Source organism: Ostrea edulis, chromosome 7 (assembly GCF_947568905.1).
Source record: "Ostrea edulis chromosome 7, xbOstEdul1.1, whole genome shotgun sequence".
In the NCBI taxonomy this organism is placed as follows: Eukaryota; Metazoa; Mollusca; class Bivalvia; order Ostreida; family Ostreidae; genus Ostrea; species Ostrea edulis.
In genome coordinates, this window is record NC_079170.1 from 31,517,556 (window position 1) to 31,536,285 (window position 18,730).

Sequence of the window (18,730 nt, forward strand, 5' to 3'; positions counted from 1 at the left end):
GCAATACAAAATAGAGAGTAGGGCAAACACAGACCCCTGAATATACCAGATGTGGTCAGGTGCCAAGGAGGAGTAAGCGTTTCTTGGTGATCGCTTATATCCACCGTGAGCTCTATACCTTGATCAGGAAGACGGAGTAATCTGTAGTCAAAATCAGTTTGTAAAGAACGACCTAACAATTGGTATGAAACACGTCAGACAACCTTCGACCTAATGACAGGTTGTATTGGTTTAGACCATTATAACAACCATATATTTTGAAATGCAGACTTTGAAGGAGACTGTTGAACCCCCTGTAACATCAACTGATTTTTCCGTAACCTGTATCGATTTAAAACATGTTCTTGCGTATCAAATCAGTTGACAAACACAATATGCAGGTGATAGTGGAATATCGCTATATAAATATGGAAATATGGAGAAGCTGAAGTCATCTAGTTTGTCATAAGGTGGAGTTGTTAGACTGACATCAACATCTACGCCTTCAATAAAATATACAAATATTGAAGCAGAATAAGGAAGACTATGGTGTCTTTTTATTTCGAGTTCAGTGGAATATACTGAATCGACATATGAACATCTAAACTACAGTCCACAACCAGCATTTGTACTATGATAACACATAGTCCCGAACTCCCCAACATTCTACAATTTACAACTGGCATTAAAATAGTCCTTTACTCAAAACAACAGCAAATATCTATTTGAAATGGAATTTCAAACATCAAAGTTGAAACCTAGTCAGCTGACTAAGTCTGTCATTCCTGTCACGTGATCGCCCACCGAGAAATGCACTACAGATAACGAACATGTATCTAAATAAATATTCAATTTAATGTTATCTGTGTATGTACACACAAAGGCGACTAAACAATGGACAACAAGTGTCCATTTCCATATGTAAACATGGTATAAACTGGTTCACACAGGCTTTGGTTTACCTAAATTAACTAATCTTAGATTAATTTAATCCATATATCTATGTCGCATCGTGTTCACAATGAAATTCTCAATTGGATTACTTTAATCTACTGTGGGTTAAATTGGGTTCACATAACCCACTTACAAAGATAAAAAGTAATCAATTGTAAAAAAAAAAGAAAAAAAAAAAAAAAAAAAAAAAAAGTGAATAAATAAAAAGTCAGTGCATATTTATCTTTTTCATTGTTAAGTCAGCTCAATGCGAGTGCGTCGTGAGTTAACCAATCATGACCCGAGTTAATGTGGATTAACTTTGCTGTGTAAACCGTCCTTTAAATATTACACGATGACTAGATATAATACATAACATAATAAAACGTTTGAAAGTACGGTACACCAAGACTGATTCGTATTGCACAACGTGGATGGCGCTCTGCACACATCTGGAGTTAAAAAATTCTAAATGGACTTGTCTGTAATAAATAGTTTAACTAAATCAAATATGTATATAAATATCACAGAGGTAGGGCGATATCACAGCCACGCGAGTATTGCTTCTTCTTTTTTCTTTTTTTTTTGTAATCGGTATATTTTCGCTGAGTATACGAGTTCGTGTCATGGAAGACCTTCAAACAAAGAGCGCATAGTTTATAGATGTTTTGTTTTGAGACAATGATCGTGGTTACGTCCCTTGTGAATGCTTGCCTTGAGATCCGCCTGAGACAGAGTCCTGAGATCCGCCACTCATGCGGACTTTTTAGCGTCCCCGTTCCGTGCTTTGTTCGCCTCCGAGTCCTCGAAGTTCCAATCTACCGGCGTGATCATCTGCTGCGTCTTTTTGTACGTCCAATATGGCGTCATCAGGAAGGTTACAAGGATCAGCTGAATGTACAGAAACGAGAAGATAGACAACGGCATGGCGGTCCAGATCCGCTCCCAATGCTTATAAGTCAAATACCATATGAAGCATTCCACCACGGAGCGGAGGTGGAAAGTGTGGACAAGTATGAATTGGTTGGCGCGCCACAGCAGCGAGTCGGCCTTTCCCGCCTTAAGGACAGTCCAACAGAGAGCAGAAAACGGCGTGCTCATCTCCAAAATCAGTCCTTTTGTACCGAAGCAGTGCGCAGCCTCCGTAACCATAAGAGTGGAGTATCCTAGTAACGATAACCAGTGGTGAATGTTCAAGAGAATGCTGACCTTTCTGTAGATTATATCAGAAACCATAATGGCACCGCACTCAAATATAAAGAATCCCACAGTGATGGTGAGCGCGAAGTAGCTAGTAGGACTAGTGGCGAACACCGGATCTTTTTCTAACTCCGTATCGACAAAAATCGCCCAGAGTCCAACAATCGTACAGAAAATCCCGTACGCAGCACGTACTACCGCCAGCTTCCAAAACATTTTCTCTTTCTCGCGCAAGTTTCTGTACGTCCACGTCGTCATAGAAATCAACCCAGTCATGACGTAGAGCGCCGAGTAGACCAGAAAGGAAGCGAAGATGAGGGAAAGCTTCACCGACCACTTCCGGTAATCTAACTCCGCCAGGCCAGGGTGAATGTGTTCCACGAGTCCCATGACGACCTACAATAGAACCAGGAATGTAATGAGTGTAAGCGCCGTTATTTTACAGCCTTGTGAAGTTTAAGCGCTGTATGATTGGGGAAGGGGTAAATTTCGCAGTCTTGTGAAGTGAAAGCGCTGTATGATGGTGGGGTAAATTTTGTACAGCCCTGTGAAGTGTAAGTGCTATATGATGGGGGGGGGGGGGTATTTTGTACAGCCTTGTAAAGTGTAACCGCGGTATGATTGGGGAGGGCTTTTTTTGGGGGGGGGGGGGGGGGCTTGTACAACCTTGTGAAGTCTGAACGTTGTGTGATAGGGGGTTCTACAGCTTTGATTACAAACCATTATTACAACGAACTGCCCATGGTGCATAAACATATAAAAAGATCGCTGTATCTGACGTAGCACCAGTTCCCTAATCATACACAGTATTTCATTTATACCCATGTGTTTTACCGCTAAGTGAACAGTTTGTTTCAGATACGGAAAAATTATTTGTCTTGACATGAATTTCATAATAAAGAGATGCTACAGCTAATTTTTTACATCTTCATTGAGTGAACGGGATATTTAAAAAAAATCTAAAGGAGCTTTAATATTTCTATAAGACAATTTATTTCCCATGGAATATTTGAATATAAAATGCTAACAAGAAAATCAATATCCTGTACAATTTTATCAAAATCCCGTTCATTTTCACTAAGAAATATATTTTCCTGTAGGAATTACTAGGATTTAAAGAAAATGTTTGTTTTTCAAAGGTGTGTTGTTTTGATTTCGTTCGCGTCTTTCATTTCATTTTTAAAGAAGAGTATATGCCTTTTTGTCCCCTTGTCATGCGTTACTCCGAGAAGGTGTTTGTAACTTGATGAGTTGTGCCCTTGTGCTTTCCGAGAGAAAAAAAAAATTCTCTACCTTTCTCTTCAAGATTTTTCTTAAATATTCCCATGTAAATCTTCAAGCGTCTGGGTTCCACTCCCATCATAGAGTTAACATATACAAATCAACAATGTACGAAACAGTGTCTTGAAATCATTATATTCAGAAACTTTCCTGCGAGTTGTGGAATATATATAGGTTCTAATTTAGTGGTTCTTCAGAAAAGGGTAAATTGAAGAAGAAAAAACCCACCATCATCTTACCTTCACCTTGTTGTGATTTCTTTGGTTAGATTAGGCCTAGTCATTTTTGAGAAGAAATCGAAATGTAGAAAGTTTAGCGACAAAAATAATCAGGAAAATTACTCGGGCTTTTATCTTCAAGAGGATCGAACCTGAGTTCTTTAGAATTGTCAATTCGTTTGGAAGTATTTTTTTTTTTTTCAATTTCTTTCTTAAAGGGGAATTTTTTTTCTTCAAAGGAAGAGAAAGAAAACAAAGCTCATGTTGCTTGTTATTGAGCTACACTATTTTAGATTTGACCCTTTTCAATAAACAATACTTTTGCTTTATTTGCGTAAACAATTTTATCTGTTGGTATCTTACAACATAAGCAACACAAATTAATCATTACACTAAACAAATACACACTCATATTTTCGAACAATATAGATATGGAAAAGTTTAATGCTTGTATATAACATCCAAATGCTTAATTATTCGATCTGTTTCCGTTTAAATTATACATTTTCCCTATTTGTATTGCATATTTTATCATTTGTGTTGTACTTTTTAAATTTTTGCTCTATAATCATCAATTTCTATTATCATCTAGTTATATTCTATAATATTCCATTTGTATTTTATATTTCCTATTTGTAATATATTGTTTTCATTTGTATTCTATATTCGTTATTCATATTGTATACTTTCCATTTGTATTATATCATGTATACATATAGTTAACAATCTGTATTGTGTATTATTTCAGTTTGTATTGTGGGTTAAGTCCATTGCTATTTGATAACACACATTATTTGTAGTCTATAATTAAAATATTTTTCATTTTCACGATGGATTTTAAAATTGCTGGAAAGTTTTCAGGCGGTTCAGAGTAATGGCGACACCCCTTACGCACTAGTATAGTGCCAGTAGTGGTGTGGAGAGGGGAGGGGGGGGGGGATAAATTTGTAAGCACAACTACATATGGGCAATTACAGAACACGATTGGAAAAGATCGAATATTGTAACTTTTTAAAAATAATTACCCTTTTGCACTTAATTTTTAGGATTGCACATACATTGTATAATATTATAGTCTTGCCTCAAAATCTTAAATGAAACTTATGAAAGTTTGTGTGTGTGTGAGGGGGGAGGGGGGTTATAGATTACATTTTTGAATTATTGACCAAAGAACGAAATTATGAATGGGCAAATTTATGTAGACGTTTTAAAAAATCGTTGTTTATTTTCCTAATATATCAACCAAATGAACGAATTTACAGCATTTGAATTTATTCACAGTTTTTCTTACTTGTATCAAAAATTACTGAATGGAAATCCCTCCGCCACAAAATGTAGGCCTTTTCAAACTCTTTCAAAATTTGAATCAACATAAAAAAAATCCAACTGAATTGGTAAGAAATGTAAAATTTATATTTGGACCAATGGAATAAGTATTGAACCATTACCCACAGCCACACAGTTATTGCACCCTGCGCGGTTTCCTGTGCGGTTGTTAGGTAACTTCCTGTTATAAGTGAGTTACGTGTAAGAGACTACACGATCCCTGTTTCTATGGTCTAAGTAGTGATTTCCACCAGGATGCTTCACTTTCTACACACTGAGTGAGGCATTCTGAAGTGTTCCTGTCATTATGTAAGGATTAAAATATTTGTTTGTGTAATGGGGCATCAAGGGGGTTAATTTGTATATGTAGTTCAATTGTCAGATTCTGTGGAAATACCCCCCCCCCCCTAATGCTACCATTGTTTATCTCCCATCATATACACAAATTCTAGATATTTACTCAATATATCAATTGTGTGATATACAATGCTTCAATGCCAAGTTCAAAGGTCACTTACGCGTCACAGTGCCTTCTATCGATATTTGAATTTGGTGAATTTATACATGTATACACACCACGTGGTGTGTACTCGTGTAAAGGTCTTAACAAGAGCTGAATGGAGCGTCTGAGGAGCGAGAGTACAGAGATTAACTTGTAAGCGATAAACTAAAATATCTATAATCCGATTAACAGATAAATTAATCTCGATGCTAAATCTTCAGGCTCCGAATGTAAACGTTTCTATGATAAAGTGAAGATAACGAACAGTGATAAAACTCAAAATTCCTATAAAACCAGAATGAAATATATGTGTTTCTTTTTCACAATTAGGTAGAGTAGGCTGAGGTAGGTAAAACATTTTATCTGAATTACTAAGTTTTTGATACGCTTTGAATACAGGTCTATATACATGTACATTACAGATACTTTTGAATCATTTTGAAGATCAATAGTAGTCGAAATGTAAATCAGAGAAACTCGAATGCAATAAGAAAAAAGATCCAGTTTGAAAATTCCAGATTATTATTTTACTTCCATGTATATACATGTATGTCGTCAATAGAATACTTAGGGTTGGCAGCAAAAGCGTACAAATGTAGGTAGGGCAGCAAAACCGTACAAATGTAGGTAGGGTCGGGAACCCGGGAACACACATATATCTTATTTTGGTAATTAAGGGGATGGCAAAGACGGACCCCTAGACATACCAGAGGCGGGATCACGCGCCTAAGAAGAGTAAGCACCCCCTGTTGACCGCTCACACCCGCCTTGAAATATATATCTCGATCAGGTAAACGGAGTAATTGGTATGTTAAAGGACACATCTCGTGTTTTCAAAGTATACAGAATTATATGCATTTTGTCTTCCTTGTGCTTATAGAAATTAATTGTAATAATCTAACAATTGGTATGAACAGAAATTAATGTAGCAGGAACAAGGTTGACAGATTGACAGTATTTGAACATTAATGGTTGTCAAGCTTGTTGTGTGTAGATAGTGAATGCACCATGATGTACAGTTCATTAATAATACATGCCATTACTCGTTTGTACTGATAATTTTATAACCACCCCCCCCCCCCCCAACAAGGAGGGCAAACGAATCGTAAATACAATGCAAGAGCTAATTTGATTAATTAAACATAATTTAAGACCGGGTTACCTTATATTTGTAGTCCGGACGATTAGAGTCACTTTCTTGCAACGGAAGAGTATGTTTGGCGGGGTAGGGTCAGTCTATCGCCTGTAATAATTTTTAACTACGAGTCCTGCCCTGTGAAGTCCCTGATTTCCACCCTAATGACGGACTGAAATCAATAACTTGGCCGCTACTATCTGATGGCGAATCACGAGAATGATAACACGAGGGTGCATGTGTACGAAGGGACTCCATATCAAAATGTTATCACGTCAAATAGCGCATGGTCAAACACGAGAGACGGTCCTACCTATCGTGTAAATAATGACCGGCGTCTATATAAGTGTACATAGACCGGAAACATGGAGATTGTCACAGTGGCGGATCTAATTAACTGTAGTGGCGGATCTAGAAGTTACTAAGGATGTAACTACACTCCTTTGGTTGAATTATTTTTTAATTACCAATTAAAAGGTCATTTTGTGCATTTCTGCGATCTTTTGTTTCGGGGGCGGAAAAGGTACTATCTAGGGTATGAACACTCATCTTATTGAAATTTTTCTGCAGTCACACCTGTGTCAGAAATTACAGACTAGGTGGGGCGGATTCAGCTATTTCTGTGGGTAATGATTTCAGCAGGAGGCCAGTTACATGCATTGTATGTGTGATCACATTGAGTGAAAATAACGACCAGAAACGTGACGGTCAACGGGTTCGTTTATATGGTTTTTATAGTTTTCAATCTACATGTATAGATGATTGCGTTAATTGTGTCGAAGGTAAATCACTTGGTAGCGAGTAGAAAAATAGAAAGTATGAAGTGACATTTTCTATTTTCCCTACTATGTGTCGCTATTTAAGTACATGTACTAGTCTCTGTAAGAACCATGCAAAAGTGTGTTTTTGTTCACTTTGCAATTCACTGTACGCTGGTTGCTATGGAAACCCAAATATTTAATTTTCCATAGCAACCGTTGTCGCACAGAATTTTTACTTTGTATGTTATTATATATCATTGTAACGATGAGTTGTGGAAATTTTCGTTAAAATCCAAGATTATCAGTATGCCACCTTCTGCATGATTCTTATAGGGAGTAGTACTTAAATAAAATATGTGAAATGTACTTTTTCTATTTTTCTCCCGTATTTCTCACTTTCTTTATTGGTCTTGAAATCTTAAACCAACACGTGGATAACTGAGAAGCGAAATGCATGAACAGACCTGTGTGTATATTTCTATCTGATCTGATAATGAAATGGAGAACTTGGACAGCAGTATTATCGGGCCCGTCACAACGCAATCTCTGTTATATAATCAGACCTTTGTATGTATACACGAATGACGTCACAATTACAATATATTATTACATTATATCTAGGTATGCATCAGGAATTTTCATTAAAGTATCTACTAAAGATAAAAACATACTCAGTACCTCTGTACTAACATATTGTGACTAATAAGTACGAATTGTATAATTACAAAATGTACATTCTACTAACAGCCACTTATATATTACACACTGGAGTACCGGTGAAACATGGATCAATAAATCTTCGTTTATCAATTGGGGATTATGAATTACTAAAATTGGATGACGCCTATTTTATCTAAGGGGTATATGTCTAGAGAATACAATAGTAACTGACATCCAATATTTTTTTTGCTACATTGAGGTTTTTATGTATAGCAAATTTACTGATTTTTTTTATTTTATTTGTGACAGCTTCTATACTGTGCCCCAAACAGACCAAGAGATTAACAGCCCGGGGATTTTTTAAAAAAGTTTTCTGATTTTATTTCTTGTAAAGTTACCTATAGTAGTTTAAATTTTGTTGTATAGATTATGAATGGGTATCGGTTTAACATTTTAAACAAATGTCAAATTAAATATCATACAGTGTATACTATTCTTATAATCTTTTGAGAAAGGAAGAGGTTGTCGTCAAGGTGATATATATGGAATCTCCATATTTATTCAAATGATTCGTAGGTATTGCGGTACATGTGATACGGCAAATGAAGATTCAGTAACTGTACAAGAATGATTAAGACTAGGAAGTTAAAACATGCGTACAACAATTTCCTGATTTTATTGGTTTATTTTCAGAAAGAAGTCACCCTAGACACTTTGCGATGATTCTGGATTACAATGGACGACAAATCATTTCTATGTTGTTGTTTTTTCTGTTTTAGGTACGCAAAACATCCGGACAACCTGGAAAAATGATTGAATTTTAAAGAAAATCTTATTTCAAAAGGATATACAGGCCTAATGCATCGATCTAAAAAAAACATTCTAGCAATTTGCAAAATTCCTATGACACTTGACATATTTTCTATAAGCATCAGTACTGTTGATGAAATGCCAAAATTATTTATCTATATGACTGAAAATGAAAGTAAATTCAGCTATCTTCAACTTACATTTTAGCGTAAATACTTAATATCAGAAGTAATTTGACATGGCCTCAAATGATGTTTAAAGGAAAGATATGTCTCAAAATTATTTTTGTCGTAAAGCATCTCGAGAAAGCCATTTCATTTCTTTCTACATGAGGGTATGAACTGCACGCTTATGAACGCCAGCATACTTCTTGAAGCGCCTTGATTTATTTCTTATAGCTCTATTTACATTCTATTATCATTTCTGTTGGAATTTCCAGTCGTTAAAATAGACGAACTATATTTAGCAAGATTCATACTCGCATTGTTGACAACCACAGCGCATTCATGAGGTTATCATTATAATTTGTGAAGATATCAAAGGTAAAAACAAGATAAAAACATTGTAAAAAAAAATGTCGACAAACGTGTAATGTGAAATCAACATGTGAAACATTTATCGTGTAAATGATATACAACAAAAGCGTTCGCATTTGTTTGAATGTTGGGATGTTCGTTATCGCTGAAGGTCAATCGTTCGCGCAAGGTCGTGTAATCATGTAATTATGTGTTGTGCGGGGTCATGTATTGTACAGGTAGGTACGACTTGTCAGTGATAACGTCGTCTGCCATTTAATGTTCAGTGCAGCTACATACCAATAAACATTTAATGGAACGAGAGACATTACAAAATTTCAATAGATCATGAGAATGAAAGAAATTGATGATTTGGAATAAATGTTTAGGTTGTTTTCATTAATGGCAGTACCAAAACAATAGAAGCAACATTTAGACAAATCTTTACAATTCATTATATCGTTACAGTCCTTGTGAGTACAATGTACTCTTACATGCCTTTTTTTTTTTGATTATATAAAATCAAAGACCAAAGTTATTTACCTATGTTCATGTGTGAATATACAATATGTAGTAAAATGCCCAAAAATAAAAAGTACAATGCATATGCTGTATTCTAATATGATGAATGTGGAAAATATTCTATAAATAGAACTGCTAGATCTCCATCCCCTTAAGAAGATATGGCAATACGAATCAAGTAACGTTTACCAGTAATTACTCATTAGTACAGAAAGTTTCCCGGGTGCATCGCCACATATACAAACGGGTCAACATTAGTTCAAGATCAAATCTTATATCGACTTTAAGGATGTTCTCTCCTGGTTTGAATATTTCAGAAGAATCAAACTTTTTGGATAAACCATTTTAACTGATACATCTTTATCAGAAAGACAATTTAAACATAAGAAAGGGGTATGCTAGTGCAAAATTAGAGCCACCCAAAGTCAAAGCTGAAACTAATTTTTTCCCTTGAAAATCACCAATTTCCACAAGAAACACACTGAAAAAATATTAATGACAGAATAATGTTGATTTTCTTTTAATCATGAAAAGCAATCGTAATTGATAATTTTGATAACTTGTACATAAAATGTATCACCAATTCTCCAAGTAAGGTAATATCTTTTACCTATATTGACTTTAAGGTCATAGCTTTTTTTTTTTTTTTTTTTTTTATCTATATTGGCTTTAAGGAATAGTTTTTGTTCTGTTTTGTTCGGTACTCGCATTACTATCTGTTAAAAGTTTAAAATGTGTATTGATTTCAATTTATTAGAGTAAAAACTAAGAAATCGTCAAATAAAATATATAGGTCATCACACCTTTTAAGATGCGAGACATATATATCAACCTCAGAAAATTGTAATTTTCCTTCAACAGCATTATCAAAATTTCACAAAAACTGGTTATAACGATATACCGGTAATAGTATTCAAAATAGTTTCATGAAATTATTTCTGTACAAAACTATTCAAAATTTCTGTTGAAAATAAAGAAAATTTATCGCACAATGAACTTGATTAAGGATTCAATGAAAACCGAGTTATTGCCCTTGGATTCAGTATTTTGAAACATGTTATTGATTATTTAGATATATATATAACTTAGACTTTTGAATATTTTATGTTTAACAAGATGTTTTACACTAACCACTGGAAAAGACTCCAGCAAAATGTATAGATTTCGCAACGTTTAATGAAGGTTGAACGACTTCTGGTCAGAGAGTACACAAATTCAAAGAGGAATTTAAAGCTGGGAAAGTAATGTTAACCTGGGTGTATATAGAACATCACAAATATACTGGTATAGGTGTATATAGAACATTACAAATATACCGGTATAGGTGTATATAGAACATCACAAATATACTGGTATAGGTGTATATAGAACATTACAAATATACCGGTATAGGTGGATATAGAACATCACAAATATACCGGTATAGGTGTATATAGAACATTACAAATATACCGGTATAGGTGTATATAGAACATGACAAATATACCGGTATAGATGTATATAGAACATCACAAATATACCGGTATAGGTGTATATAGAACATCACAAATATACCGGTATAGGGGTATATAGAACATCACAAATATACCGGTACAGGTGTATATAGAACATTACAAATATACCGGTACAGGTGTATATAGAACATCACAAATATACCGGTATAAGTTTATATAGAACATCACAAATATACCGGTATAGGTGTATATAAAATCTGAAAAATGTTATGGAGTTATATAAAACCATGACATACAAAGCAAATTTTGTGAAATTCAATCCGGTTCCAATGTCCTTGGTTGCGACTTCAGGGATCCCGGTGTGTAGACCATGTTAAGAGAAAGGAAGTGCCTGTCTTCACATTACACTTACAAACCACCTGCCCTTACAATAACACTACACATAAATCTACTTCAATGCTCTTCTCCGCGGAGAGCTACAGCCCACAGTATATACAATCCCGTTCTTGTTGTGTGGGATTGTGCATTGGTTTATATAACACATTAAAAAATAACCAACTCCATCACGTAACTTTCATCAATTATGTCGTACTGTTGGCGCTCTGAAACAAACTATCATGTCAGATGCAATCATCGCTATCCTTGGCATTTATGAATTAAAATAAAAAAAACCAAAATTCAACTTTGTTATATTTCAAACAATTTCCTCAAACACTAGGATTAGATAGTTTTACGATTAAGTATAAATACAACAAAAATAAAATATGGTAGAAAAAAAATCATAAAATATTAGATAAAAGTTTTCACACGAAGTCGAAAGTCTCGTCGACTACCTCGGATCACGTGACAACAACACCATAGTTAAGATGACCACTGTGCAAGTCATGATAGTGTCCATTCTGTTTCTCACGCCACTGTTCTCTCCTTGTTTGCCGGTCACTGGCTGCTTACCGACTGCAGGCCCCTTCGGGTCACTTTTCCCCGGACACCTATCCACGGCCGCGTTAATGGGTGGGAATATTTCGGACTTCACTACGCTATATATTAGTTTCCATGACTCCGGACTGTTGTCGAAGGCAGACGACTGCAGATCGTTGACCTCGTGGAATTCGTACACCCCCGCTGTTTTGGTTTCTTGAAGTCCCAGGATCATAACGGCCCCGGTCTTATCAAAATTAGACGTTACGTTGACCCAATAGACGTATGTCCCGGAGCAGGCCGACCTCGGACTCACGGCCTCGATCGTTATATTTTCTAGGATTCTAGTGTCCCCTTTAATGACACAGTATACACGGAATGTACCGTCGGTCAGATAATCCCTCTGGGCGAATCCGATCACTTCCCCGTAAACAATTACCTCTAGTCGTGACACGAGGTCAGCTGGGGTCAGTTCGGAATACTTATCGTCCACAATGCATCCAATTACTAACGTCAAACAAAGACAACACGTGAAAACTCGGACGTCCATCGCGCCACTGTGGTTTTTAAGTACAGTTAGTTCTGATCATTATAGCATCTCTGGAATGTCGACAGCTCTGAAGCCGCCTACGGCGTGCCGCTTTTGTTAAAACGATACCAAGCTGTGAAGCACTTCCTGCCACTTCCACTGGACGCTCCGCAACAGCAACATAGCTTTGTTTAGATTTTGTATTCTAAACTGCAAAGTACGTGAGTCCTGCCAGAAATTATTTTAAAAAGTTCAACTTTATTCACAATGTCCTTCCTTTGCGTTTGTTTCCATTTTATTATTTTGTAATGTGAACACGCGTTTAGAAAAATTCAAGTACCCAAAGAAAGCTCAAATCTGATTGGATAATGTACAATACGCCACGCATTCTTTCACCAGGGGGTGTGTTAAGGAATGAGAGTACCAAACCCATGAATGTTAACCAGAAGATTGTTTATCTCAAGATGGATCAGGGGTCTACAGTCTAGGTGTACTACGTGATTTAACAAAATCAATAGTGAAATTATTTGGAATTAAAAGAAATATCATAAAAGTTTGTATCAATTGTTGGGGAGAGAAATTGTCGCACAAAGTAGAGAAATGACTGAAGGAATCATCATAGGATGAATATATTTGAAATGGAGGATGTAATTCACAGCGCTGTAGGTTAACGAGTAATCATTTGACCATATATATTTTTTCTTTTCTATGTAAATATTCTATCGTCCTGAGGAAGGGACAGGTTGTCCTGAAAATTTGACAATTCACTGTTGTTCGTGTCAGTGGTCATTTTTAGTGCTTCATATATATATATATATATACATACATACATAGATACAAGTTGGTATACCAGTTGGTATAAACAAAAGGGAACATTACTGGGTGTAGTATATGTGTACTATCTATTAAAATTTTTTTTTTTAAATATATATGTTTATGTATATGCAAGAATTTACTTTACACCAATTAGAGTCCACTTACAGGTATGATTTAAAAGGTTATTACAGTAGCTTTCGCAATTTTTCAGATGTTTTTGGCGCAATTTTGATACATGACGTTGCCTTTCAGATGTATGTACATTGTGACGTCATAATACGTTGTTCAACGTTAGTTGCTATGCATTTTAATAAACACGACTGATGAAGGCTGGTGAAACGGCTGAAATATTTCGAAAAGTGTGTTAATGTTTTTTTTTAGTATTCTTACAAAATAGAGACTTTGGATATATATGTGTGTGTGTGTGTGTGTATAATATATATATATATATATATATACATGTACAGTAGGCCTATATATAAAGCACGGAAATAGCAATGAACTCTTAAATGAATATAACTGCCCTAAGTGAAGAAATATTAATATAAAGCACAGAAAATTTCACTTTATTTGGATACCCACTTGCGCCCCTACCCGGGGTTGAACTCATGACCTGCGGAACCAAATCTCCTAGCAGCATGTGACCAGCGCGCTAGACCGCTCGACCATCTAGGCAAGTCAATATATATATATATATATATATATATATTGTTAACAATGTAGATTATTGATATTTTTGTCGGTTTTTTTTTTTTTTTTTTTGGTGGTATGTGATATTTTTCGATGTAATTGATGTCTCTTGATAAAGACGTTGGAGTCCCTTGGGGATCCGGGTTAGAATGTGTCCTCAGTATCCCTTGCTTGTCGTAAGAGGCGACTAAATGGGGCGGTCCTTCGGATGAGACCACGAAAACGATGCCCTGTGTCACAGCAGTTGTATGACAAGCCCTTTTACTATTTCTTCGTAACATACGATATCTCTTTAAATAAGAGAGACATACCTTTACAGTTGAGAGATATCTCTATTGGTTGTAGAGATATCTCTGTAAGTCAGAGAGATATCTTTACACGCTAGGGAGATATCTCTTTATGCTAGGGAGATACATGTATCTCTTTCTCTTTGAGAGATATCTTAAAGCTAGAGAGATATCTCTCTAAGAGAAAGAGGTAGGTGGTTGGGATAACATTATCAAGTTGCCGAGAGGGTGTAAAAGTAAATCCAGTCGAGCTCACATATTTTATCAATTTATTGTCTGGGTTTTTTGTTACCTGTATACACTTCACATGCGGTAAACGCAAAATCTCCCGGGATTGCAGCCATCATGGTAAGATTTGCTTTGGCGGGCTTCCGGTTAAGGGAGAATTCCTTAAGTATTCAAGCAAATAAAAAATATTGGAAAGAGATATATCTTTGTCTTTGAGAGATATCTCTTTTTCAACGATTAAAGAGATATCTCTTATACTTTGAGAGATATCTCTCTAGGAATTCTTAGAGAGATATCTCTTTAAGTGAAGTAGATATCTCTCAAAAGTAAAAGGGATATCTCTCAGGGTAAAACAGATATCTCTCAAAGTGAAAGAGATATCTCTTTAATTGAAGAAGATATCCCTTAAAGTATATAAGATATCTCTCTAAGTGAAAGAGATATATCTCTAAGTGAAAGAAATATATCTTTTTTAGAGAAATATCTCTTAAATTTAAGAGATATCTATCATTTTAAAGAGATATCTCTTTAAAATAAGAGATATCTCTTTAATTCAAAGAGATATCTTTTTTTGAATAGGTAGTAAAAGGGCTTGCCATACAGGTGTGGCACGATAAAGATCCCTCCCTGCCGAAAGGCCGTATGAGCCGAGCATACTTGATTACGTATCGCTTTTACCTAAAGTTTGCAGCCCTTCATCGGAAATGGTGACATCTCCATATGAGTAAAAAATTCTCGAGAGGGACGTTAAACAATACACAATCAATAAAATGTTGGTGGGAATCAATTATATAGTAAATTAGTGAAAGGGCGAGATGATTGTATTGAGGTTTATGGAAAATGAATTGGAGCTCTTTCCTTAAAGCAAACCTCACTGTGCAAAGCGCCTCCTGGTGATAGAAATGTACATCGAGAATCTCATACATTGCTGAGATGAAAACTTAGAACTGATTGGCGAATGCATGATGCAAAGTAGATTTCTAGCATTGGTCTGATGTAGTATCGTCATACACACAGTAACAGTTATTTAATCTCAAACTGCTATGCAATACTGCCCTCCAAGGCACTTCACAAATTACATGTACCATTACGTTTTGTAAGTACTATTGATAGTTGACCTGATTTTCTATACAATGTCATGTGCCGTATTAAACAATATTTTCTTCGATGTTAAAATCCAGGCCAAAATTTTGATGGTATGATAAACTATGAAAAATAATACGATTTGACAAATTCCACAAATTATATACGGATATCAAAGGAGTACTGGTCTACTCAATGTGAGGAGAAAAATGTAATTTTCTAATAAATATTTATGAATGAATGACGTTTATGGTGGATGTGCGCAAACGCGCGAGAAAAAAAAAATATTAGAAACACCATGGAGGATTTACAGTATGTAGTCGTACTGAATGGTGATTCCATGTTAAACATGAAATTTAACTCCCCCTCCATTGCTCAAAATGGTTCATTTTACCTTGTTTCCTTCTGACTGTCTTTTGTATCTGAATGCATGTGTCCTGTCAACAGCCTGCAGGCCGTCCACGCGTTTACCTTAACATTCGAAATTCCGCAAGCAAAGTCACGTGTTCATGAATATTTCGAAATGGGGCGTTCACTATCCGACTCAGAGAATACGTAATCAAGCAAGAAATTAGCTTGATTACATTTGAATCCGATTGGGTTAAACTGCATAATTTGCATAAAGTGTATAGATTATATAGCTTGAAATAATACACATGCTTTTTATTCCTACGATAATATCTAAAGATTACGGCATAAGGATAAAAACACATAAAAAAACCTTAAACATGTTTGGAAAATGGACATTTGAAGAGCCACGCGCAGGTTTCCATAGAATATGCCAGAAATATGAAGGTAAACGTCCTCGTGACTGGTGAGAGATGATTTACTGTCCAGACGTCTGCTCCCGGAATAAACTTCATTAGTCTTCACCGGGCACTCACAGAAAACAACTCTCACAATGTTACAGTGTGCATAAACAGAAGGATCAGCGGAGAGTCTGAACCAACGCAGCACTCACAGAAAACAAGTCTCACAATGTTACCGTGAATATAAACAGAACAGAAATTTTACGACCGCACCGAACCGACGCAAATTGCCAATTAGATGGGACAGGGGAAGATATGCTCCTTCCATCTTACTGCGAGCTTTTTACAAATAATCTTCAACAAAGTTGAAATAATAGTCATACATACATTAATGTATTTCTCTGACAACAATCAACAATCGGGGGTATGTCTGGTCATGGAATTTGGTGGGTGGTCAGCGAAAGCCCCTCTCGCCCAAACTTTTAAATGAGGTGGAAGAGTACGCTTGAGACCCCCTTTTGCGGATAGAATTGAAAATAAGTATTGGATTTAAATAATGTTTCCCCCTAATGTTTCCCTCTAAAGACGTACGCGACGATTCTGACGGTTTTTTACACGAGTACGTCTACGAACTCTCCGAGTTGCAATCGAACGGAGAGAGTTCCAACTCTGACGCACTGTGACATTTTTAAAACTCCATACATGTACTTGAGTAACCCTGTCTTCTACAAGGAATTGTCGGTCTGGTAATGATACTGCGCATGTGTCAGTTTTCAAACGATGGATATGATTGGTTGGACTGTTATACATGGGAGTAAGAAAGAAAATTGGAATATTCGGGTATGAATATGTATGAAAAGTCTATTCATTAATAAAGAAAGAAAAAAATAAGTAGGAAAAGTCGCCCCCTTTTCCCCATCTTTATATGAAAAGTTCTTGTATGATTTCTGAAATAGCTTAACATTTTACATTGTATTAATATTACAAAACTTTGTTTATCGACGTGAGTAGTACAGTGGTTAGATCACCGAAGTAGTAAGTGAGAGGGTTTGGGGTTCGATCCCCGATTGAACCAAAGAATTTTTTCCATTCTTTGTTACGATAACTTTTTAATGTCCATATAATATATAAGAGTAGACTTTATATTTTTACCTGAAAGCAACCAGAACCCCCCCCCCCCCCCCCCCCCCCAATATGCTAAGTCTAAAACAGACATGGCTGTGTACCCCAAGATTATTTATAGAAACGAGATAAAATGCAAGTAAATTGTACGTGAAATGTCACATAAAACGTCGCGTATGTCCTTAAATATCAGTTTGACAGGATAAGAACTGGTTATCTGTTAATTCGCATCGGGTTAATATTACAGGTACAGTCTGGGTAATTGGTTGAAAGAATCATGAAAAAGTAACATTTTTTATTCAAACAAAATGCGTTAATGATGAATAATCTTTATTCAACTGAAATATATGTACATTTGAAGTAAAGGAAGATCTTCGAATGTAACTTTCACTTTCAGTTTATCCCATGAAAACTAGCAAAATTCCACAGAAATTGAAAAAAAGAAGCTGCTGACAATTTTACATATTTTATGAAACATGAAAATTTCATGATGATCATATAAAAATTAATTTCATTGACTTTTGAGGGTGTGTGTGTGTGTGTGATATGCTTTCGATGACAGTGTATAATATAATATTTACATATTCTTAAAAATGACATTTATTTTTGAAGTGATAATACGCAAGGTCAGGTTATGTCTTTTACTAGTATAATGACATGCATCATGCTTCAAGGGTTTAGCAACATTAGTATGTCTTAGTTGTTGAATTTAATTTGTCATTTCATGAATCCAAGCAAAATCACAAAATGTACATGGATGCAAAAGAAGTGCAATTGCAGGGGATGGGGGTGGGGTGGGGTGGGGACTTTTCTTTTACGACTTTATTGCCCCCCCCCCCCCCATTTACCGACACATTCAATGTGTGATGCATAATGAAATGCAAGATACATTAATGAAAGGAAATAAATGTAGAAAATAAAGACGAAAGTGAGGGGCTCCTGTAACGCCTAAATTATAACCCAACGGCATCCATAAATGATTATGTCGTCTGTCAATCAGACGGCTAATGGC

General features: G+C 35.7%; 2 protein-coding genes across 5 annotated transcripts; both read right to left on the reverse strand.

Annotated features, from left to right (window-relative positions):
- Window positions 1–816: 816 nt before the first annotated feature.
- LOC125653463 (protein CLN8-like) lies at window positions 817–17,246 on the reverse strand. Of its 4 annotated transcripts, XR_007361926.2 has the most exons (3): window positions 16,569–17,246; window positions 1,548–2,508; window positions 817–1,475 (listed from the first exon to the last, which is right to left on the reverse strand). XR_007361926.2 is itself a non-coding variant. In XM_048882947.2 (2 exons), the coding sequence occupies exons 1-2, from the start codon at window positions 16,575–16,577 to the stop codon at window positions 1,666–1,668; spliced, it is 852 nt and encodes a 283-aa protein (XP_048738904.2). In that variant the 5' UTR covers window positions 16,578–17,246; the 3' UTR covers window positions 817–1,665. The 4 variants fall into 4 exon arrangements, 3 of the variants coding, with proteins under 3 accessions (XP_048738904.2, XP_048738906.2, XP_048738905.2); XM_048882947.2 differs by having other exon boundaries at window positions 817–2,508; XM_048882949.2 differs by having other exon boundaries at window positions 817–2,508; window positions 16,242–17,245.
- LOC125653468 (uncharacterized) lies at window positions 11,969–13,080 on the reverse strand. The gene has a single exon (XM_048882960.2). It carries the CDS (start codon window positions 12,762–12,764, stop codon window positions 12,126–12,128), a length of 639 nt encoding a protein of 212 aa, XP_048738917.2. The 5' UTR covers window positions 12,765–13,080; the 3' UTR covers window positions 11,969–12,125.
- Window positions 17,247–18,730: the final 1,484 nt, after the last annotated feature.

Coding starts and splice junctions, on each gene's coding strand:
- LOC125653468 (XM_048882960.2), bottom strand. CDS start 12,764: ATGGACGTCCGAGTTTTCACGTGTTGTCTTTGTTTGACGTTAGTAATT.